Below are 25338 nucleotides of genomic sequence, written 5' to 3' on the forward strand. Positions count from 1 at the left end.
GCTTCTGAGCTTAATGGGTGCTAGAACGTACAGTCTCTTAAGCAAACAAGTAATTTCTGAAAAGCCAGAAAGCAAAACGTTGGATGAAATTGTTACAATTTTACAAAATCACTTGAGCCCTAATCCTCTGCTAATAGCTGAGAGATTTAGATTTTACAAAAGGAACCAGTCAAAGGATGAAAACATTTGGGAATACATTGCAGAACTGTGCAAACTTTCCTAGTACTGTGATTTTGGAAATGAGCTTTCTGATGTATTAAGGGACAGGCTTGTATGTAGCATGCATAGTCAAAGCACTTAAAAGAGGTTACTGTCAAAAAGAGATCTAACGTTAGAACAAATGTTGTTCATTGTAATATCATTAGAGACTGCAGCAAAGGATGCAGAACTACAGAAAAAGAGGTTAGAATGTGAAATGCACAAAACGTCCCTGAATGGTGCAAAAAAACCCAAAAATATTATCTATGTGGTAAACCCTTCCATAATGCGAATGATTGTTGGTTCAAAGAAAAAGTTTGCAGAAAATGTCACAGACAAGGTCACATAGAGAGAGCGTGCAAGGCAGATAAAAAACACCACCTAAGAGAAAAACCACACCGAGTGAAAAGTTTCACACATAAAACTAATCAAATGCATTAAGTGACCGAATTTGAAAGATTGACTTGCCACAAGCCTATCTGCAAATGGAGATTGGGGAGTCAAGCAGGAAGTTCCTTACAATCAACACTCACAAGGGTCTGTTCCAGTATAATCATCTTGTCTTTGGTGTCGCATCAACTCCAACAAATTGGCAAAGAGCAATGGACCAAGTGCCCCAGGATATCCCAGGAACACAATGTTACCTTGATGACACCATTGTGACAGGCAAGAATGATGAAAAGCACCTCCAGAACTTTGGTAAAGTGCTTACCAGACTGAGTGAGTATAGTCTGCGGGCAAAGAGAGAGAAATGTGAGTTTTTCAAGAATGAATTCTCATATTGTAGACATGTCATTGACAAGCATGGCTTACATATGTCACAAGAGAAGATTGAAGCAGTGCTGCAGGCAACTAAGCTGGAAAATGTGTCACAACTCAGGTCATACTTGGGCCTTGTAAGCTACTACCACCGATTTCTCCCAAACATTGCTACAGTGCAGTACCCATTGACGCATTGTTGCTAACAGAGACAAAGTGGGAATGGTCAGAAAGATGTGAAAGAGCATTCAAGGAAATAAAGGGACGTCACATCAGATGCTTGGAGTCTTCCCCTCCTTCCCTTCTTTGGGCCATGGCGATAGACCCTCCTCTGCTTAAAGGTGCTGTACCTGCATTCCTAAGAATCAAGTCTGCCGAATCCTTCAGGAGATGAAAAATTGTTGGTTTGTTTAGATTATGTTATGTAACTTAAAATGAAATAACAGGCTACAGATTGCAGCAATAATAATATCTAAAGATTTTATGAGCTTCCTGCAAAACATCGCCATATATTGCTAGCACATCTTAGTTCATATTAGTTTCCTGTTTGTATTAAGCAAAGGAGTCGGATAGTTGAGGATCATCTAGTGTTATGAAGCAGCCTTCTGCTTGGTGTGAGACTGCAGGGAACCAAGTGTGTACTTACAAAGCCATTGATGGGAGTGTGGAGGAAGGAGGATAAAATCTCCAATAACTTGTCCAGGATACTTGAAACGTAAATAATGTTTTACTTTGTAGATGCTACTGCATTTGCTGAGTATGTCGGGCACTTCCTGTTTCTATTTCAGATTTTCAGCATGTGCATTATTTAGCATTCCATGCTAGTTCAACCATAATCAGAGATCCAGCAAGCAAATGTTGCAGTTTTTGCAGTCGGAAATGAGAACAGCTGTGACAGCATCTGCAGAGAGTGAGGAAGATTTGATGCTTCAGATCAAAGGTGTTTTATCAGTAGGTTTTATCAGCATGAAAGGGTGACCTTATTGAACTGTAAGGTGATGAACTTCAGCTCTCTTTACCAGCCTGTCCTGAACTGCCCATGACATATATGTGCGTTTTTATATTAAAGAGAGATAGAGTTGCTTTTTCCTTAGCGATAACTTGTGCCATCTTTCTGTGGTGGTCATTCATTCATCTTCCTCTCACCCTGTTAATGTATGACGTGGCCTATGTCTGAAGATAGATTGTCAATCAGTGACCATTGTACATTATATTTCTCCAAACTATTCTTGGATGTAATAACCAGGAGCATTTTTTCCTACAGGAATGTCTCGACAGGACCTTCTGCTGGTACTTGGGATCATCAGTGTTTCCCCTTCGGCCTAATGAAACCGAGGAGGATGATGACGATGAAGAGGAGGATGATGAGGAAGAATCAAAAATGAAGCAAAGCGAGAAAGCCAAGTCCAAGGAAGATAAGAAAGCAGATACAGATGTTGCTCGCGTGGATGTTATTAAAGTAATGTCCTTAAAACACGTGTCGGTTTGTAGTAGAGTGTATATATTTAATAAATATTAAAAGTTAACTGTTCCCCAACCTCCCATCCAGGACCTTGATCTGCTCTTGTAGCCTTCCCGTTTGTGCTCCCCACCCCCCCACCCATTCATCCACATTTGGTTGTGCTGACCTATGTTTAACCTTCTTTGACACCTTGAGACCTATAAACTGTATCACATTGGCTTGTAGATCAAAAACATTACAGATGTGGAAAATCTGAAATAGAAACCAAAAGTGCTGGAAGCACTTAGCAGGTCAAGCAGCATCTGTGGAATGGGAAGTAAAAGAGAGTAAGGAAATTAGTTTTCAAATGCAGGGAAGATGGAAGAAAAATGGGTAGAACAAAGGGAACCTTGCTAATGGAATGAGATGAAACATGTTTCTTCAGTTGGAATCTTTTGTGCATAACGTGTTACCTTCTTTGTGTATAATGCGTTGCTACACTAATTGCTACATTAACTCACTTCGTTTCATCCTGTCAGAGATGTTCCCTTTGTTCTATTTGCGCCTCTCCACCTTCTCTGCTACCGAAAGCCAGCCTGTGTTCTCTCCTGTCCAGTTGTAAAGAAGGGTCCTGGTCTTGGAACATTAACTGCTTCACTCTCCATAGATGCTGCCTGACCTTCTAAATGTTTTCCAGCATTCTCTATTTTTATGTATAAGATTGTGTCACAGTCAAGCGTTGATAGGTGAGGGAGTGAAACAGAATGGAACTTAGTAAACCATACATCCCATTGAGATGGGCAGATAGAAGTTGGCATATAAAAGAGCCAGCACTCTTCTGGGGACAGTGGGGTGACTTCAGGGTGGGTTTTTAATTACAAGCATTTAACTCAGAGTTATGTGTTTAATTTATGCTGACTACATATAAAGGATGCACCTCTAGTAACTGTATGATTATAAGAAGTGCACAACAGCCAGTCCCAAACTGCAGCCACCATTGTAATATAGCCAAAAGAGCAAGCAGTTTATGGAAAACAGGCTCTCACAATACGGCGACGTAAAAGTGACCACATAATTGGTTTTAGTGTTAGGGTTTAAGAGATCCATATTGGCTAGGACTCTGGAGCGTACTTCCTTGGTCATCTTTGAAAGGGTGGTATCACTAAGTCACAGCTGACGCACTTGATTCTATGCATGTGAAGTCAGTCTTTTTCTTATCAGCCTGTGTGTGCTTGAGTGGGAAATGATTGTTTTTGTTCCCTGGAGCAAATACTGCAAAGTAATTTCAAGATTATTTTTATGTTCCTAGTCCCTTTAGAAATGAACTCTTTTTAATTTCCTCTAAATCAAGGTCAGATTTCTGTTGGTTTTTGGGCCCAGTTGAAGAAGTTCCTGGGTTTATGTTTGTGTAATGTGAAAGTGATGTAACAAACACATGAGATCATGATGCAGAGTATTTGCTTGTCTCAGGGTGACAGGGAAGGTCTAAGGACATCTATCATAAGTGGGCCACTGAAGTGGAAAGTCGATTGTTTCTTTTTCTCTCCATGGTCTACTCTTTGTGGATGATGAGTGCAAGTCATCAAGTGAGGTCTGAAGATCAATGAAGATGCTTCCTTATTGACAAATTGCTAACTGACATATACCATGACATGTATTTTTTTTGTATTTATTGAGGTACAGTGCAGAGTAGGCCCTTCCGACACTTCGAACAGCGCAGCCCAGCGACTCCCGATTTAACCCTGGCCTGATCACATGACAATTTACGACAACCAATTAACCTACCAACCAGTACGTCTTTGGTTTGTGGGAGAAAACCAACGCAGTCATAGGGAGAACGTCCAAACTCCGTTCAGGCAGCAGTGGGAAATGAACCCGTGTTGCTGGTACTATGAGGCATTAAGCTAACCACTACACTACCGTGGTGCCCAAAAATTATTTTTATAGAACTTACATATTAATAAACATTATCAACAATGACCTTTGAAATTTTGGATATGATCAGCTATGATTTTGGAATTGAGATTTACATGGGTATATAACGTTGTGACATAAAGCCAGCGCTCGAACAGGGATTTGGACCCCAGACCCTCAGGTTAAAAGTCTGATGCTTTACCGACTTGTACCGCTGACACGTAGCATTTGCCCCTTTGTTGTCCATTCCCCAAGAAATAAAAGCCAGAAGTCCATTCACCCTTTTTGATTATTTTCTATGTCTTTAAATGCAGTTCTAATAACCATGTATGTGAAGTCCAAGTCTCTTTGGATCTTCCTGTTTCTAACTTTTCAGTGTTGAACAAGTATTCTGTTCTTTTCTTTCTTGGATCTAAAATGGACGACCTCACAATTACTTGATTGAAATCTATTTGTTTTAGCTTTCCTCTTCCCTCACTTGTTTGAGCTTTTTGAAGTGTAATAGTGTTTTCCTGATGAAGAATCTCTGTTTTGAAATGTCAACTGTTTACTCTTTTCCATAGATGCTACCTGGCCTGCTGAGTTCCTCCAGCATTTTGTGTGTTGCTTTGGATTCCCAGCAACGGCAGATTTTCTCGTGTTAATGTCTTCTATGTTGTTTACAGTGCGACTAGTATTTGTCACTGACACACCCGGTTATGCAGCTTCCTGTCCATTAGTCTGTCATAAGATTGTTAGTTGCATCCAAACGTTGGTCCTTGTGAGTCACTAGCAGCATCCCAATGATTTGATTATTGGCTCCTTACCTCGGCTGTCTTTTGCTGCTGCAGTAATTTTGCAAACAGGTCAATCTTTATCCATCAGCTCCGTAAGTCTTTCGCAAGGAACTTCAATCCACAGAAATAATGTCAATCTTTTGTCTCCTATTTCAGACCTGTTCAAAAATGAAATTAAATTAATTGGGCATGCTGTATCATTGATTGGTACTAGATCTGCTTGATCAGTCAATAATTTTCAATGTGTTTAGTGCTCTCCATGCTTAATTATAGACTCCAGTTATTTCCTAGCAATGGACTTTATGCTAAATAATCTAAAGAGTGAAATTTTCCCATCCAAATGAACGGATCCCAAATTGAGACAAGTTTGGAAGCTTATAAAAGCATTGTGATAAGGTTACTGGAAATCTGAAACTTAAAACTGCGAGTGTGAGAAATATTCAATACGTAAGGCAGCATCTATGTAAAGAGAACTAGCATTACATGTCAATGACTTCTGCAAATATTTGCAGCATTTTCTGTTTTAGCTTTGGAAGATTATGCTTCTGCAACATTCTTAACTACCTCTGGATCATGGAATTAAAAGTAACAGTCCTGGAGATTTGTCATCCTTTTGTGCAACTAATTCTACTTTTCTGCTATTTTTTTTGCCTTCTGATGATTTTGCGGGTGGTGTGGAGGAGGTATGTGTCTACCATAGGAGGTGTAAGGCACTCCTCCTCTCCACCAGCCTGCAGGTCACCCTTGGGAAAGATGTAGCACCTGCTTAGCCCCCCCTTCCCCCCCCCCCCCCCAATCAGGGTCACACAAAGCCATGGGAGCAGGTGGTGGATGGTTGTATGAGCAGTTGGTGCATATCACAAGTCCTGGTCATGCAACCACTGACGCCAGGCAGTCCATCTCTGAAGAGTATTGGTAATGGCTGGGGTCACCCGTCTTGTAAAGACTCGACCAGAGAAGGCAATTGCAAACCTCTAAAGTAGAAAAATTTGCCAAGAACAATTTTGATCATGGAAAGTCCAAGATTGCCTACATCATATGACACGGTGCATAACGAACGAACAGTGACTGTGGCTAGTCCCAGTCAATTCCGTATTTGATTTCTTCCTTCTCTATTGTGAATGTTGCTGCCAAGTGCTTACTTTTCATTTCCAAAGCACCACTATCCACTTTTAAGGGACCAGGCTTCTGGGCCATTTTTTTCTTAACACAAGATATCATTTGCATTTGTTCTGTTTTTGTTTCTCATTTTGTAGTTCTTATTGTGTTTTGTCACTTCCAATGACCACACTGATTTTTGGCTTTCTATGTATTTTTACCTTCTATGTATTTTTACTTTAAATTGTTTCATGTTTTTTTGGGCAAGTAAAGATTTTGCCCTTGGGGTATAAACTGGTTCCATTTCATATTGTGAACTGCTCCATTGCAGTTTTATCCATTAGCAGAATTTGCCAGCTTACTCCAGAGATTCTCTTTCTCAGTGCTTAACGTCAACTTCCCTTAAAACTGTCAGCTTTACTACTTCCTTTTGACTTCTTTTGAACTAATTTTATCGTGATTGTTGTTAGATAAATGTCCATTCGCCATTAAATGAATCTGGCCCTTTACTCATAAATACATCTGTTCCCTTGTCGGCTTCTGATGGAAATGATTTCATCCACACATGAGCTGTTTTCTTCTTAGCCCTACGTGATACTCCCTCTGTGTGTCTAATGAATTGATTCACTTCTCTCTGTTATCCTGTAGTTTTCAACATTCCATAGTATTGTTTTGCGGTGCTTTTCCTTTAAATCATCTTTTTTTCCCTTTATCTGCTTCCATATGTTTATATGTTTTAGCATGCACGATCCTGCCCTCTATCCCCTCATTTCCTTCTCTCTCTGTGACTCTCTTGTTCTGGAGTCTGTGTGCCTGTGTTTTATCATTACACTGAATGTTTTCCCTTAGGAGTGCCGTTTTCACCATGAAGTTTAATTTTCGTTTAAATGCCTATCCACTTTCCTCATTTCACTGTGGTGCCCTACAGGAGGTTATTATGATCAGAAAAGGAATGTTCCCCATTTCTTTGCCGATCCTGATAATCATCTACTATCCTCCAAGGTCTGTGTCCTCTTAGCCTTCAACTGCTTCTGATTTTCACTGTGCCTGTGCCTTTGGCAGCCTACAATCCAAACCATGGAGTATCATTCCTACGTTCCTCTTCTTTGCTACCTCTTTCCTTCTGTCGCTGTGACTTAAGACATACAGTCGACATTTGATCGTGTCCAAATAACTCATTCTTTGACTCAATGACAAATATGACTAACTCTCTTGTGCGTGATCTGAGACATTTCAGAACATTAAAAGTACTATTTAAATGGAAGCTGCTGTAAATTTGGGACCATCTTGGAGTGCTTTTTCCATTCTGCCACCAAGAAGTCTTATTTATTCAGTTTAGATGTTTTAGCTTCTACAGCTTTATTTTATGGATTTGATAGTTTCCCAACTAACTAAGCTTGTGGTACACAAAGAGGCATGTGAGCCTAACAGCTTGCCTTTTTAACAATAAACTTTCAAACATGCCACTAAGACCAAATGCCTCCTCATACGAAGCAGACTTTTTAAGTTGTAAGGATTGCATTTATTGTTCTTTCTTGTAGATGGAAGGCAAAGGCACACTGATCAACTCCATTCGCCTTTTCTGGTTTCATAACCTTTAAATCCCATGTCTAATAAATAAGTATTGTCAGACCTTTGAAGTTTTCAGTTGACTGCCAGCCTTGATAGCTACACAGTTTAGTAAATTTCAGCTGACTCTTTGGATAGAAACGTTTCTTGACATCACTAGTCAAGGGCCTGGCTCTAAACTTAATCTTTCTGTTCACTGTGAGATGAGATGGGATAGAAAGACAGAAGCCCTCAATTCCTTTGGTTGTGCTGTGTTTTATTGTCTCTGTTGTTTCCCACTTACCCAATGCAGGGTTTGCTGAAGATGAAAGTTCTTCACCGTCTGCGTTACATTCTGGAAGTTGTTCGACCTGTGTCTTCAGTCGTCCTTGATATTTTGGAGATGCTGATTCGAATAGCAAGACACTCTTCTGAGGCTTGTAATCAGGTAATCAACATTGACAGTAATTATCTTCTTATGTTAACAATTCTGCACACACCTATTAAAGAATACTTACTCATAGTCATGTCAAGTATTTCATATATTTGGGACATTCCAGGATTCTGTACTGCCATTGAAGTACTGAGTCACTGTTGTGATGTAGAAATTTCAACATTGATGAATAGTCAGGTCTTGCAAACAGAAGTGTGATGCTAAATGGTCAATTGCTTGAGAGCTACATACTGCTTAGAATTCTGGAGAGAAGCTCCCCTGTGTTTCAAATGTGACAACTTTTCTGTTCATCCATAAGTAACTGGAGCCTCCATTTAGCACCTGAGTCGAACAGCAGTAATGCTAGATGGGATCCTCTGCCGTAGCAGAAATTGAACCTACAATCTAAGCTAGAGATGAGTATGTAAATGGTATTCCAGAACTTGCATTACAACTAGGAGTCTGTAGGGTGGGTGGTGGGGAACGCGGGCAGTACACTTGAAGCAGAGAAAAACAGTAGATCTCCTGAAAGATGTGTGTCTTAGCAAAAATGATGTGCATGAGGAGGGGAAGAGAAACCTTGTGAATTGAGCTATTTTAAAAAAAGTGTTGCCAGCCCAGGAAGTAATGTGCTTCTGCAAACTGTTCATAAAAGTATAGAAGAAGCAGGCATGAGGCAGAATATAAAAGAGAAGGGATCACAGAATTAGTCATTTAGATTCAGTTAATAATAGTTGAGTGGAGCTCCCACATTAAAGCACTGTGTCCGTACCATAAAGCGACTGTCTAGTTAATCATATCCAGTGTTGTTTACCCAAGCTTTGCAATCTTTTCCTTTCCAGGTACATGTCTTGAATATTCCAATTTAATTTGCTTTCAGTACCCTTTTCTAGATTATCATGATCTATTGCATTTAAAAGGCAAAATAAATCCTCTCAATATAAGCTTCCGGTTTTATCAGTTATCCTAAATTTGTATTTGCTTGACTTTCCTACCAGTGGAAATAGATTTTGGCTATTTATTCTATTAAATCCATAATCCTAGTTCACAAGAAGGACTTGTTAAGGTTGTGTGAGCAAAGACATTGGAATGGCCCTTTGGTGGCCATATGTAGATACCACTGGTTTTGTCCCGACAGCTGTTGATGCTGGAGATGCTGCATCTAAAAGTGGGATAATAATTGTTCTAAGATTGTACCTTCTGTCTCTCTCTTGCTCAGATTCTAGGGTGCCCAAGGCTAATGGAGACAATTGTCTCAGAATTCTTACCATCTACCTGGACGATTCAGACTCTGAGAACAGATGAACCGATAACCAGTAGCTATGGTGTGCCAGTTGCTGCTGCCATGAAATTGTTTCGTGTCCTGGCATCTGCAGGAAGGAACATGTCAGCTATTTTGGTAACTGTTATCCTGGCTTACCCCATTCTTCATCTTACAGATTGTGGCTGTAAACAAGGGAACAAATGGATAATGTGCTTTGAAGGATGTTTGTTGTTTTTTTATTTGGTCTGCCTTTGTAGGTCTGCAGCTGGTCCAATCTTTTCTTTTTACCTTCTTTAATATTTAATAGTCTTTTATTTACAATTAATTAACTCGCTTTTTGAGATGCAGGTGCCAGTGAATTCCACTTCATTATTACAGTGTAAAATGAAATTGTAATCTCTTATATTTTTGTTGTGATGCTCTTTAATTTATCCTCTTGTCATCTCTACAGACATAATATTAATATTTCCCTTTTATATGGTAGAATGCACAACAGCAGAACAGATCAGTATGCCCAGTTGATCTTTGATGATGCTTTAACTTCATATGAACTGCCTCTCAACCCTCCTAACATCTGCGTTCCTTCACCGTGCACTTCAGCAGCTTCCCCTTAAATGCACCTATGCTGTTCACCCTCTCTCTTGTATAGTAGTTTTTAGTTTATTCTTTGAAGTGAGTCCTGAATACTTTATGGATTTATTAATGACTACTCATGGGTGTGGTCAAATCACAAATGGAAGCATCTTCTTTATGCTTACAACAAGGGTTATTGTAATCTGGAAGTTCTGTGTTAGTTGTCTCTTTTCAGAGGAAAGGCACTCAGCCTGTTCAATCTTTGTGATGATTTTTCTTCAACGAATTTTGTGAAACCATCAATATCCGCGAAACCACACATCCAGAGGCTGCTTTCATCATCACTGGAGACTTTAACCAAGCGTCTCTGACCAGAGCTTACCTGAAGTCTGCCAACACATCGAGGTGAGCACACGGGGAGGAAGCATACTCGATCACTGCTACTCTCCCTTCCGCAATGCCTACAAGGCATTTCCCCACCCTCCGTTTGGAAAGTCTGACCATTCCTCCATCTTGCTTCTACTGGCCTACAGGCAGAAATTGAAGCAGGAAGTGGCCATAGTGAAAGCTATCCACTGCTGGTCCAACCAGTCAAACTGAATGTTACAAGACTGCTTTGGTAGCGTCATCTGGGAGGTAGTTTGAGTTGTGAACATCTCCGAAAACACGGAGGTAGTCACAAGCTTCATTCGGAAGTGCATTGAAGATATTGTTCCCCAAAAATTGGTCCAGGTCTACCCAAACCAGAAGCCTTAGATAAATAGTTCAGTGTATATTGCTGTCAGCACAAGGAATAATGCTTTCGCCTCCAGAGACCAATGGGAGCTTAAGAGATGCCACTGTGGTTTATGCAGAGCCATCAAGGTGGCAAAATGGCAACACGGGGACAAAACCCAGTCACAACTCTGCGACAGTGACACACGCAGCATATGGCAAGAACTGCACACTATCTCAGACTTCAAGAGGAAACGCAGTAGTACAGCTACCATTGCCGCCTTGCTTTGGATGAGGTAAATGTTTTTTTACACTCGATTTGAGGTTAATAGGACTGAACCCCTGAAGAGAACCACCGATGACGCCTGCTCCTTGGTCATCTCTGAGACTGAGGTATGTAAAACATTCCAATGTGCCAACAGCAGCAAGGCAGCGGGGCCGGACAGCATCCCAGGGTACGTCCTCAAAGTGTTTGCTGAACAGCTGGCTGGTGTGTTTACGGACATTTTTAATCTCTCCCTCTCTCAGTGTGACCTCCTGCTTCAAATTGTCCATCATTGTCCCTGTACCCAAGAAAACCAAGGCAGCATAACTGAACGACTGGCACCCTGTTGCACTCACCTCAATTATAAGCGAATGCTTTGAGAGGCTGGGTAAAGACTACATCTGCAGCATGCTGCCAGCCCCACTGGACCCCCTACAGTTCATCTACCGACAGACCCGGTCTACCCATGACGCCGTAGCCCCAGCACTACATACCATCCTCGCTCACCTGGAGAAAGGGGATGCAAACGTTAGAATGCTGTTCCTGGACTGCAGTTCAGCATTTAACACCATAATTCCCTCCAGACTTGACAGGAAGCTCAGAGACCTCGGCCTGCACCCCACCTTGTGCAGCTGGATCCTAGACTCCCTGTTGGATTGAGTTCTGGGTCCTCTTCTCTACTCCCTTTACACTCACAATTGTACTGCCACACACAGCTCCAATCTGCTGATCAAATTCACAGATGACACGACTTTGATCGGCCTTATTTCTAGCAGTAATGAAACAGCCTACAGAGGAAAGGTTGACACCTTGACACAGTGCTCCCCAAATCCTCAAGGCCTTCTGCAGGGGCACTACTGAGAGCACATTGACTGGCTGTATCACCGCCTGGTACGGGAACCACACCAACCTTGATCGCTGGACACTGCAGAGACTGGTACAGACAGCCCAGTGCATCTGTGGATGTGAGCTTCCCTCCTCTGAGGACATTTACAGCAGTAGGTGCAGAGAGAAGGCCTGGAAGATCATCGGGGACACCAGTCACCCCAACCATAAACTGTTTCAGCTGCTTCCATCTGGCAAACAGTACCGCAGCATTAAAGCTAAGACCAAGAGGCCACGGGACAGCTTCTTTCTACAAGCCATTAGACTTTTAAATTCACATGTTTGAACATTGCAATGGAGTCAGATCACAAAGATTTTTACTCCCTCATGTTGTGGGATGGATATAAGATTTAAATAAATAAATTCTAATTCTAAATTCTTTCCTGACTGTTTTCAGTTGTGTATTACAGTATCCTTGCACCTTCTCTAACGCCTCTTCATCCTTCTCTGTAAATCCTGTTGAGGTTTTGTTTTGCTTTGCCATTTTTCAAACATATCCCCTCAATGAGAAAAGAGATAAGTAGTCAAGTCTCTATTTACAAAAATTGCCCATTGTCAGATTTGTTAATTCTGTCTTGTATCTGTTGCACACTTCTGTATCATTCCTGTAGGACATCACTAAAAAAAAAGTGGATGCAATCCTCCAGTTTTGATATCTGAAGCCAAAATCAAGATTCTATTTGCCTTTTATTAAACAGAGATTGAATATTAGCAAGTCCTGTCAAAGAACATCATGCACCGCATCTGTCTAGACCATGGGTTCCCAACCCTTTTTTTTGTCCCATGAACAAATATTGTTAAGCAAGGAATCCATGGACGCCAGGTTGGGAACCCCTGTTCTAGACCAAGATTTCTTTTATGCTCTTTAAATTTATGCCTTTTGACCTTTCTATTAAGGTGGCCATGTTATGTCAAAGCTTCATTGATCCAAAAGTCTAAAACTAGAGGGCACAGGTTAAGGGAGATCTGTGGGACAGGATTTTCACATGGAGGGTGGTGAATATTTGGAGTAAGTTGCCAAATATTCTGTTTAAAAAGCATTTTGATAGCTACTTGGATCGTAAGTGAGTAGAGAGATCTGGGCAGCGTCGATGGAAGGAGATGGACAGTCAGTGTTTTGGGTTGAGGCCCTTTATCTGGACTGGAAAGAAAGTGGAAGATGGCCAATATAAAGAGGTAAGGGTAGGGAGTAGAACAAGAGCTCGCCAGTAATAGATGGATCAACAGCAATGGGTTTGCATGTGAACCACTACCTCATCCGGAAGGGCTGTTTGGAGCCCTGGATGGTGGTGAGGGAGAAGGTGTAGGGGCAGGTGTAACGCTTTGCACAGTTTCAAGGGAGAGTGCCTGGGGAGGGAGGGAGGGGGATTGGTGGGAAGGATGAGTGGATGAGGGAGTCACGAAGAGTTTTCTCTGTGATCTCCTTGAAAGAGGTAACCATTTGTTGTGAGCAGGTAAGGTGCACTTACCTTGTTCAAATGTTGGGTTATGGTAATTCACAAATGGCCAGTTTGGCTTAATAATATGAGTGATTTGTGTTGTTGCTTCTGTTTTTAAACAGTTAAACAAATTCAAGTTGAAAGAGCGAATTGGGAGGTTCATAGCACAAGATCCTTGTGACCTGCACTTGGAGCAACAGGAAGCCTACGCATTAAACATTGAGGCTTTGCGGCTGTGGGCTGTTGCAGTCAACTATGGACAAGCATGTGACATGTACAGGTGAGCATGCAGTGAGAAACGGGAGACAGGAACATGAAAGATGTGGAATGCACTGAATATGGGGAGTGTAATGAAGAATGCGTTGTGTGTATGACTGGATCGGGTGGAAGAGGAGATTGGTGAAAGACAGAGCAAGCATGGAAAGTGATTCGAAGGTTGTTCTGTGTGAGTATATTCCAGGGATTACTATAAATTTTGGCAGGAATTTTGGAGTTTTATCTGTGGGGATATTTTTCACCTTACCCAGAGAGATTAGTGGCGGTATTTGGTCCCGGTGTTTGAGACTTATCTTTGCTGGCCTTTCATTTTCATTGCATTTCGGAAAAATGCTTCCCCTGACCTCAAAATGTCTCCAAATGATACAACCAATGATGTCCAATACCTTCAGTATGCATTTGCATTCAGTCAGATCTCTCAAGCAACAATGTGTTGATTGTTTATTACTCCTTTCACCATCCTCAGGGACTTCTATCCTGCACTGATGAAGATTCTTCAGACCTTGCCAAACCTGGTGTCCCACCCGAGGCAGGAGGATCCATTGTTTGATTATTCCTTGCAGAGAGCTGAGACTCTGGTTTGCCTCCTGATCAGCCTCACTCACAGCGCAGGCTGTACTTCTGAACTGCAGGCCCAGTTCACATCCAGGTACCTCTTTTCCTCTCCCTTTTGACCTTATCCAATTTTGACAAGTTCCAATTTTTGTGTGATATTTCTCCAGATTTATTGCTGAGATCAAATCATTCACAATCCTGAGCCTAGTGCAGTAGTTCTCAACCTTTTTCTGCTTGTGGCCCACTTGTGACTTTCATTTACCTCTCTGACCCCCATCCTCCATAGTCTCCATTTTAAAGCTTTTTTGGTCAACTGTACTAATTCTAATATACAGTCAATATTTATGTTTTAACAGGTTATGGGTATTATGTGTTAAATATGTATATGAAAAATAAAACTCTTCCAAAGCTCTGAATAGGACACTTATCCAGAACGTGGAAACTTAATTTGAATATCTAGTGTAATCCAGAAAGTTCGCTTGCTGCGTTTGAATTTTGCTGAGCTGTTTTATCACTCTGCAGCTCAATAAGACATTCTTGCAATGTGGTGTCATCATCATTCACATTCACCCCAAATGGATCCACCACCCAAGCTGGAATATGCATCTCCAGAAGGTCTCTGAATGGAAATTCCCCATCAATGTCCAGTTGTTTCAAATGATCAAGATACACAATCAGATCATCATCTTGCAATTCTATTTGAGAGTGGCCAGTGAAGGAAATTGCATAAACTCATGATGTTCAATATTGCTGCTGAAAAGTTTGAGTTTTCAAAGGGAAGTGGTAATAGGCTCTTTGCATGATATGAAATTGCAGTTTTTTCCTTGTAACTGTTTGTTTACTAAATTCAGTTTTTCAAGCATATCTGACAGGTAAAATATGTCAGACTTAGCAGCAACACTTTGTTCTCCAGGAAATTTGTTTTTCAGTGATTACAGTCTTCATGTCACATTTTGTAAGTATAATAATACACACCGGCCAGTGGAAGGCAAACAGAACGAGCTTCCTGCTGCACACTTGCCGGCTGGCCTTGCTGCAGAAAACCCTGTCCTATCTGCAGTTTGTGTTTTGGGAGTAGATGTGGAGTGGCACTCGGCGCTCAGCAAGCCGTCCTGCTGGGTGTGAGCAGAGATTTGTGTGTGGTCAAGCAGGAGTAGAGATAATGATAGAACTGCTGCACGACACACACACACACACACCTGTTTTGTTGCCACATTTCTAGCATATTTTTCCATTCATTTCATTTGGGGTTCCAAATAAATTACATATATTAACAACTTTTTTTATTTCTATATTTTGGTAATATTTCACTTAAACAGTAAACTTACCACAACCCAATCAGAAACTCCTGTGGCCCCCAGTTTCTTGTTTATTTTATTTGTAGCCCCTACGAAATTTGTCATGGCCCCCTTCCCGTATGGACCACATTGAGAATCTCTGGTCTAAAGTATTGTGCATGCACCACCTAATCATCGATGACAGTTTTAAATTGTTAGCTATGCCTCTGTGACTTATGTGAAAGTCCATCCCCTTCTTCAAAGAGTCTCCATTTAATACTTAGAAGCAACTTGGGATGCTCTATTACATGCCGGTTTCTCCATCTTCCTGTGGGGGCATTGTACGCTGCACGTTTCCTTACTGTGTATCATCAGCTGATCTGCAAAAGACTTGAAGGCATTTAGCATCTTCTAGAAGATGTACTAGTCAAGTGAAGAAATTGTTTAATAATATAAATCAAAGCAAGGCTGGATATACTCAGCAGGCCAGGCAGCATCTGTCGAGGGCATATTTTGGATCCATAACCTTGCATCAGAACTTTTGGTTGAATATTGGAGAAGGAGTTATCCTTGTTACAGCAAAGAATTCCCTAATTCTTTGAGGAGTTGCCTGGCATCCTTTTCATTCTGCTTAGAGCATTATTCTAGTCCCACTATCTTTTGCAGTTTCATCAATAACTTTCCTACTTTGCTGACAGTTTGAATGTTCGATTCCATTTGTACCATCTCTATCTGCTGCTTAATGTCTCAACTGTAAGATGAATCCCATTGAACCTTGAGGTACACAAGAAATCTAACTGGCTTTGGAGCAGAATGTGGTGGCCTTCATCTCCTAAAGAGCACAGTAGTATAGATCATGGTTGGAACTATAGATCTCATTGAACCAGAAATTGGGACTGATTATCCTTTTGCCTTTTTATTCGCCCTGGTGTACACAGAACAGGAACAGGACCCAGGGCCCATGATGTCTATGCTAACCATAATGCCAGTACAAACTCATTCCATCTGGCCTCACAAGGTTGTGTCCTCAGCTCCCTACGCTACTTCCTGTGCACTCATGACTGCGTGACCAGATTCTGCTCTAACTCCATCTCTGAGTCTGTAGTTGATATAATAGGCAGTATCTCAAATAACAATGAGTCAGAGTATAGAAAGGAGGTGTAGAGTTTAGTGACATGGTGGCATGACAACAATCTTTCCCTCAGTATCAGCAAAACAAAAGAGCTGATCATTGCCTTCAGGAATGGAGGCGGTATACATGCTCCTGCATATGTCAGCAGTGTTGAGGTTGAAAGTTTCAAATTCCTTGGAGTGAACATTATCAATAGCCTATCTTGGTCTAACCACATAGATGCCATGGTCAAAGCAGCTCACCGACTCCTGTCCTCACACAAGAGACTGAAGAAATTTGGCATGTCCCCTTTGACATTCATCAAATGATACCCTGCAGAAAGCATTGTACGTGGATGCACCACAGCTTGACATGATAACTGCTCTGCCCAAGACCGTAAAAAACTGCAGAAAATTGTGGACACATCACTAAAGTTCAAAGTAAATTTATTATCAAAGTACATGTATGTCACCATATGCAACCCTGAGATATATTTTCTTGTGGACATACTCAGAAAATACACGGGTCATAATAGAATCAGTGAAAGACTGCAGCCAACACGGAGGACAAACAACCAATGGGCAAAAGACAACAAACTATTCAAATGCAAAAGAAATAAATAATAATGATAAATAAACAAATAAGCAATAAATATCGAGAACATGAGATGAAAGGTCCTTGAAAGTGAGTCTATAGGTTCAGTGATGGGTTCAAGAGCTTGATGGTTAAGGAGTAATAACTGTTCCTGAACCTGCTGGTGTGGGTCCTGAGGCTCTTGTACCCTCTTCCTGATGGTAGCACCGAGAAAAGAACATGACCTGGGTGATGGGTGTCCCTGATGATGGATGCTGCTTTTCTGCAATGTCGATGTGCTCAATGGAGGGGAGGGCTTTACCCATGATGGACTGGGCTGTGACTACGACTTTTTGTAAGATTTTCCGTTCAAGGGCATTGGTGTTTCCATACCAGCCTGTGGTAAAACCAGTCAATATACTCTCTACCACACATCTGTAGACATTTGTCGAAATCTTCACAAGCTTATAAGGAAGTAGAGGTGCTCCTTGCTTCCTTTATAATTGTACTTGCATGCTAGGCCCAGGATAGGTCCTCTGAAATGATAACAGAGGAATTTAAAGTTGCTGACCCTGTCCACCTTTGATCTGCCTATGAGGACAGGCTCACGGACCTCCAGCTTCCTCCTCCTGAAGTCTGGGCTGGAGAACAAAGTGTTGCAAGCTTTGAGGAGCTGCAGCATGATATCAGAACTGAAAGAATGAAGTGCTGACAACAAAGTTCAATAGATTAAGCTTACTTTCTCATGGTTATAGAAGGCTAAGGAGTGTCCAAATTGGTTACTGTTGCCTTCCTGTCAGTTTGAGTCTGTCTAGCCATTCTCCTGTGACCTCTCTCATTAATAAGGGGTTTTTGCCTTCAGAATTGCTGCTCACTGGATTTTTTTTGTGTTTTTCACACCTTACTCTGTAAACTCTAGAGACTGGTGTGTGTGAAAACCCCAGGAGATCAGCACTTTCTGAGATACTCAAATCACCCCATCTGGCACCAACAATCATTCCATGGTCAAAGTTACTTAGATCACATTTCTTCTCCATCCTGATGTTTGGTCTGAACAACTGAATCTGTTGACCATGTCTGCATGCTTTTGTGCATCGTATTGCTGCCATGTGATTGGCTGATTAGATGTTTTCATTAAAAAGCAGATGTACCTAATAAATTGGCTACTGAGTATAAATTTTAATATAAGAGTAAGCAGTTTAATGATACAAAGTGCAATGGAAATTTGGAATGTATCCAGAAACATTGAACTTGAGGGTTAATTAAATATTTTATGGTTATTAAACTGTAGTGTTGTTGAGAGGAGAAAATTAGCTAGGGGCACTAAGCAACTGAGTATTTAGAATGGTGGCTGATAAAAGTTTGTATGTGCAAGAATGGAACTCCAACACTTCACAGCCCTCACATGACATTGATCCTGACCTCAGGTACTGTTTATGTAGGGCTTGTATGTTCATGTGGGTTTCCTCCAGATGTTCCAGTCTTCTCTTGTGATCTAAAAGTTTGCAGGTTGGTAGGTTAATTGTAAATTGTAACTTGCATTAGGATTGGAGGGAATGGGAGGTGGGGGTGGTGTGTGGGAGGCAGGTGAGGAAGATGCTGAGGAACGAGTTTATGGTAATTTACTGAAAAGAAAATGTGTTTGGATTGTATGATTTTTGTAAAAATGCATATCACATGGATGATGTGCACTTGATGTGCTGAAAGACCTGTTTCTGTTCCCTGTCTAAGACTGAAGTGAGTTCAGACAATTTCTGGGTATCCTGCAGCTGTTCATCTGACTTCTAGTGGAGTGTAATTACTCCAAGAATACCCCTTCTCTCTTTATGTTCACACACACATCACCTACCTACAGGCTGGAGCTCCAGGGTTAATATTCTCTCTTGCTGGTTGGAGAACGTTTAATCAGAGTAATTGCTCAGCTGTTGAGAAATATCTTTGGATTATAGTGCACAATCAGTAACAAAAGTAATGTAACTTTTGTGGAAGATGTTTGATGCTTTGTAATGTGTTTCACATTGTCCTTTTCATTGTACCTTTGCAGTACTCATAGACACACTGCTTTCTATTGTTTTATTGGTATTAGTTTGTTATTGTCACATATACTGAGGTACAATGACAAGCTTCTCCGGCATACTCTATACAGACCAAATTATGACACAGTGCATTGAGCTAGAATAAGGTAAAACAATAACAATGCAGAATAAAGTTCACAAGCTACCAAAAATGTTCAGTGCAGGTAAACAGTAAAGTGCACAAACATAATGAGGTAGATTGTGAGGCCAAGAGTGTATGTTATCAGATAAGAGGTCCACTCAAGGCTCTGATAACATAGACTCTTGGCCTCACAATCTACCCCATTATGATTGTGCACTTTACTGTTTATTGTGGGATAGAAGCTGTCCTTGAGCTTGGTGATAGGTGTTTTCAGGATTTCTGATGAGAGGAGTGAGGAGAGAATATCTGGGATGAGTGGAGTCTTTGATGACATTGGCTGCTTTATTGAGGCAGTGAGAAGTATAGACAGAGTCCATAGAGGGAGGATTGTTTCTGTGTTGTCCTGAGTACTGTCTGTAATTCTCAAGATTCGAGATGATTTATTGTCATTCCTCAGTACGCAGGTGTAGAGCAAAATAATTGTTACTCTGGATCCGATACAGCATAAAAACACAATAAGCATAAAGACCACAATTTAAAAAACACGTAAATATGAATATAAAAGCAATCCTATAAAACGCAATGTATAAATAACTGTTATATAGACTGTATGTAAATAAAGTACGTGCTCTCTGCAGTTACTTGTGGTCGTGTGCACAGCAGTTGCCAAACCAGCTGTTATGCATCCAGACAGAATGCTTTTTATGGTGCATCAATAAAAGTTGGTAAGAATCGATAGGGATGTGTTGAATTTATTTAGTCTTCTGACAAAGCAAAGGTGTTGGTGAATTTTCTTGGCCATGATATCAACTTGATTGGGCCAGGACAGGCTGATACCTGATTAAGTGAGAACTGACTTGAATGGAATTCAGATACAAGTTAGGCATGGTTAAATTAGTGATTATATAAATCTATCTGTGAACAACAAAAGGGATTGCAGTGGTGTAGGAAATACCTGAATAGTCATTGGTCCTTAATCTAGACTTGCTTTATTTCCCAACCAACATAACAGAGATTAACTCGTGGTGAAGAGTTATATAGCATACAATTTCATCCCTGCTGACCAGGGTGCCTTCCTCAGCTAGCCCCACCTGTCTGCATTTTGTAAACCTTTCCTATTAATACTGTAGCATACCTACTTCTACCACTTCCTTTGACAGTTACTTCCATATACCCATCACCCTCTGTGCAGAAAAGCTTTATCCTCTCATTTTAAACCTATGCCCTCTAGTTTTAGATGCCTACCGTTGGAAAAAGGCTGTTGCTATCCATGTTATCTATGCCCTTCCTGATTCAATAAGCCTCTATAAGATCACCATTCAGCTTGCTTTGCTCCAGGGAAAACAGTTCCGGCCTATCTGGTCTCTCCTTATAATTCAAGCCTTCCGGTCTCCACAGTGTCGTTGTAAATCTTTTCCAGATCCTCTTTACCTTATATACATCCTTTCCATAGTTTGACAACCAGAACTGTACACTGTATTCCAGGTGTGCTTTCAGCTACGTCCTATATACAGTACTGTGCAAATGTCTCAGGCACATATGTATTGCAGGGTGCCGAAGACTTTAGCACAGTACTGTATTTAACAACATGGCGCAGAGAATGAGGTGTAAATCTAGTGGGAGCAAAGGATGTTGGGAATGACAATGGTGGAGTGCTACAGGAGGGGTGTGGGACTGGTGGCAGAGAAGGAGTGCCAAGCAGGGTGTGGCATTGGTGCTCTGAGACACCAGGCAAGGTGGTTTGATTCCGTACAACTGGTTTATTGATCATTACAGAATGTCTCTCTGTACTTGTCTCTCCCTACCCCCTTCCTAATCTCAGTCCACAATAGAGACCCATGTCAGAATTAGGTTTATCATCACTCACATATGTCATGAAATTTGTTTTTTTTTTGCGGTAGCAGTACAGTGAAGTGCATAAAGTTCCTACAGTACTGTGCAAAGATCTTAGGCACCCTAGCTATTTATATGTGTCTTAAGACTTTTTGCACAGTACTGTAGCTACAATGTGACATCCCAGCTCCTTTGCACAGTGCTGGTCTGATAAGGCAAGCATTCCATACAATTTCTTCACTACGTATCTTATCATGTTCAGGGAACTATGTATTTGTATCCTGAGATCTCTCTGTTCCACAATGTCTTCCAGGGCTCTGTCATTCACTGTGGATATCCAGGACTTGTTAAATTCCCGAAATGCACCATTTTGTACTTGCCCAAGTTAAATCCCATCTGCCTTTCCTTTGTCCACTTTTCCTAATTGATCTTGATCCTTTTGTAACCTTAGACAGCCTTCTCTACTGTGAATACCAATTTAGGTGTCATCCACAATCTTGATACCCATGTCACCTACAATCTCATTCAAATCAATAAATGGAATTTAATTCTGTTAAGTATGAAGTAATGTATTTTGGAGGTCTGCTAAAGTTAGAACATATGCCATATATGGTTGGGCTTGAGGTAGTATTGAGGAACAAAAGGACTCTAGTGTATAAGTTCAAAGATCCTTGGAGGTAGCTCAACAGCTAGATAGGGTCATCAAAGTCAAGTTTATAGTCAGATGCACCTCTCCCGTGGCTAAGGATATTTTAGGTATCTCTGCTAGGCCCTCTGCAATTTCTGCGCCAGCCTCCCACGGGATCCAAGAGAACACCTTGTCAGACCCTGGGGATTTCTCCAATCTAATTTGCCTCAAGACAGCAAACATCTCCTCCTCTGTAATCTATAGGGTCCATGACCTCGCTGCTACATTGCCTCTCATCTATAAACTCTGTGTCCATTTCCCAAGTAAGCACAGATGGGAAAAAACATCACCCTCATCTCTTTCGGCTCCATGCATAGATTACTGGTCTGATCCTCCTGAGAACCAATTTTGTCCTTTGCTATCCTTTTGCTTTTAACCTATCTGTTGAAATCCTTAGGATTCTCCTTCACTTCGTCTGCTAGAGCAATCTCATGTCTTCTTTTAACCCTCCTGATTTCCTTCTTAAGAGTTCTCTTCCATTTCTTATACTCCTCGAGCATCTCATTTGTTTCTGCCTGCCTATCTATACCTGCTATGCGCCTCCTTTTTCTTAACCAAAGCCTCAATATCTCTCAAGAACTAAGGTTCCCTAATCCTGTTATCCTCGCCTTTTATTCTGACAGGAGCATACAAACTCTGTACTTTCAAATTTTCACTTTTGAATGCCTTCCATTTACCAAGTGCACCTTTGCCAGAAGATAACCATTCCCAATTCACATTTGCCAGATCCTTTCTGATACCATCAAAATTGGCCTTTCTCCAGTTTAGAATCTCAACCTGAGGACCAGACAGACCTATCCTTTTCCATAATTATTTTGAAACTGATGGCACTATGATCACTAGATGCAAAGTGTTCCCCTACACAAACTTCTGTCATCTGCTCTGTCTCATTCCTTAATAGGGTGTCAAGCATTGCATGCTCTCTAGTTAGGACTTCTATGTACCAACTAAAACTTCCCTGGACACGTTTAACAAACTCTTTCCCCTCTAGCCCTTTTACAGTATGGGAGTTCCAGTCAATATGTGGAAAGTTAAAATCATCCACTATCACAACCTTATGTTTCTTGCAAATATCAGTTCTCTCTACAAATTTGTTTCTCTAAATCCCGCCGACTATTAAGTGGTCTATAATGTAGTCCTATTAACGTAGTCATACCTTACAATTGTAACCATTGTTACCAATGGCTACAGTGTCATAATTCCACGTGCTGATCCATGTCTTAAGCTCATCTGCCTTTCCTACAATACTCCTTACACTGAAGTGTACACAGCTGTGAATATTAGTCCCACCATGATTTCCTAACTTTGTATGTAGGCTTAGTAACATTTTTCTCCACAAACACTAATTCTAACTAATAGATTAGAAGATTAGAAGAAGTGCATTTGGAACCAAAGCATAGGCATGTTGGAATGAATGCTCTAAATTCTGTGTAATTTTTGAAAGCCTCTCCTTCACCCTTCCCTTTAATTCTATTGTTGCATTTGGTGGAATCACCCTCCGCCATTAAAGCGCACTATGACTTTGGCAGTGTGATGTGAAGAAGCTGTAACAGTGTAATGATTGGAATTGATACCTAATCTTGTACCATTCTGATGCTCAGTATATTGTGATACTCCAGGGCAGCTGAGAGTGATTGCAGACTGATGCTGGGAGACTAGAGTGTAGAGAGGAGGAGGGGCAGCTGAGTCAGAATTGATGACTGTTGCTAGGTGACTGTCATACACAAAAAACAAGGGTTGATTTTGTTTCCCACACCAAAGCAGTTCTGAATTAATGCTTTGTATTTTTGATAGCTTTCATTCAGAACCGATGGCCTTTCAGTCAGTGATTGCAATTGTGATGGACACTCCATTTTATTCAAGTGAAATACAGGAGGCTCAGAGGTACTGATTAAATGTCAGTAATGGAATTGTTGGTGAAGGCAGAGAACATATTCGTCTATCATTAAAACAACATTGAAACACAGGCTGGGCTTTGGTGGCTCACACTGCAGCAATTCCCTCATGGATTCTTGGAGCTTGTGACTGGCAGTTGCCGTGGTTACCACAGCTGCACATTGTAATGAGGCAACGCTTGCTGTAATTTACAATCCACTGAACGACTCATGCTGGCCACTGTACTTAGTTGCAGTTGTGTCCACAGCAATATGTTCGGTCCTGTCAAAAAAGGAAGATAACATGGGAGAGGCCCTATGGACCAACTTGTCCAGGCCGATGAGGATGTCTGTCTAAACTAGTCCCATTTGCCTGTGATTGGCCTACATCCCTCAAAACCTTCCCTATCCACATAGACGTCCAAATGTCTCTTAAAAGTTGTTATTACACCTGCATCATCAACCACTTCCTTTGGCAGCTCACTTCATATAGCTCACATCCTCTTTGTGAAAAATTTGCCAATTGGATCCCTTTTAAATCTTTCACCTCTTAACCAGACTTGGGCATTCTAGTGTTTTGATTCAGTTTCCATGGGAAAAGGACTGAGCCCATTCATGCTGTACACTTTTATAAGTTCACCCCTCAGTCTCCTATGCTGTAAGGGAATAATGCCTCCCAACTTCTGTATATAACTTGGGCCCTTGTGTCCTTACAATATTATTGTAAATTTTCATTGTATTCTTTCCAGTTTACCTATAACAAAATAACCAAACCTGTACACAATCTCTGCTTGCTGTCTTACCAGTGTCTTTTGCAGCTGCAACATAATGTCCCAATTTCCATAACTAGTTCTTTTACTGGTGAAGGCCAGCATGCCAGGCACTTTGTTTACTGCACTCTCTACTTGTGGCACCATTTTCAGGGAACTAAAGTTATCAGAGTTTAGCAAAAAAAAATCTCTCGACACACAACCCTAGTGCAGAACACTAAAAGAACATTGTACCATCGGAGATGTCTCTTTAGACAACTGAATGTAAAAACTGTCACAGTGGTACTCTGAAGAAGTAGAGTGGCATTTTTCCAAGTGTCTTGACCAACGTTTATCCTTCAACCAGTGTCAGTCAATAGAAAATGTAATTTAGTTATAAAATAGGAAATGTTGAAAATGCTCATTATCTGTGGAGGGAGGAGGTATTTGAACTTTCTGTTTCCACATAAGTGCCTGATTTGCTGATTATTTACAGTATTATCTAGTTTATGTTTGAAAGTTTAATGTTTGAGGTAACATTTGGCTCTTTCCATAAGTACTGTCTAACGAATTGAATTCTTGCATAATTTTCTGTGTTTATTTCAGATTTCTATCCTCACTATATTGACTTTGTGCTATCTGGTTATGAACATTGTGTTGCTGGGAGGATAGTGTGTAGCTCTCTAGAATTCTCTACCTTTGAGGGTTTTGAGACTAGATCATTGGAAATATTTGAAGAGAAAATTGAGGCCTTTTTAAAGGAACAGGAAATTGGGAAATGGCACAGAAGATGAGCTTTGGGGCAAATCAGACCTGATCTACTGACTAGCAGGGTGCAATTAAGGAAGTTCTTCTAAAGCTAGTTATTGATAATGCAGCAGGTGGGGGACCTGTGGCAGAGGGTGAGTGGCCTAGCCCCTCCTAAATTTTGTGTTCTT

The 25338-nt window shown here is 41.0% G+C and overlaps 1 protein-coding gene across 2 annotated transcripts in view; it reads left to right on the forward strand.

The window, feature by feature from the left end:
• The window catches only part of rpap1 (RNA polymerase II associated protein 1), a 187923-nt gene that overhangs the window by 101498 nt on the left and 61087 nt on the right, over window positions 1–25338 (forward strand). For both annotated transcript variants that reach the window (XM_072265242.1, XM_072265252.1), the window contains 5 exons: window positions 2222–2416; window positions 8048–8182; window positions 9387–9566; window positions 13430–13587; window positions 14050–14232. In XM_072265242.1, the coding sequence (XP_072121343.1) occupies window positions 2222–2416; window positions 8048–8182; window positions 9387–9566; window positions 13430–13587; window positions 14050–14232 (851 nt within the window). The remainder of the gene's footprint in view (window positions 1–2221; window positions 2417–8047; window positions 8183–9386; window positions 9567–13429; window positions 13588–14049; window positions 14233–25338) is intronic.

This window comes from Mobula birostris, chromosome 1 (genome assembly GCF_030028105.1).
Source record: "Mobula birostris isolate sMobBir1 chromosome 1, sMobBir1.hap1, whole genome shotgun sequence".
Lineage (NCBI taxonomy): Eukaryota > Metazoa > Chordata > Chondrichthyes > Myliobatiformes > Myliobatidae > Mobula > Mobula birostris.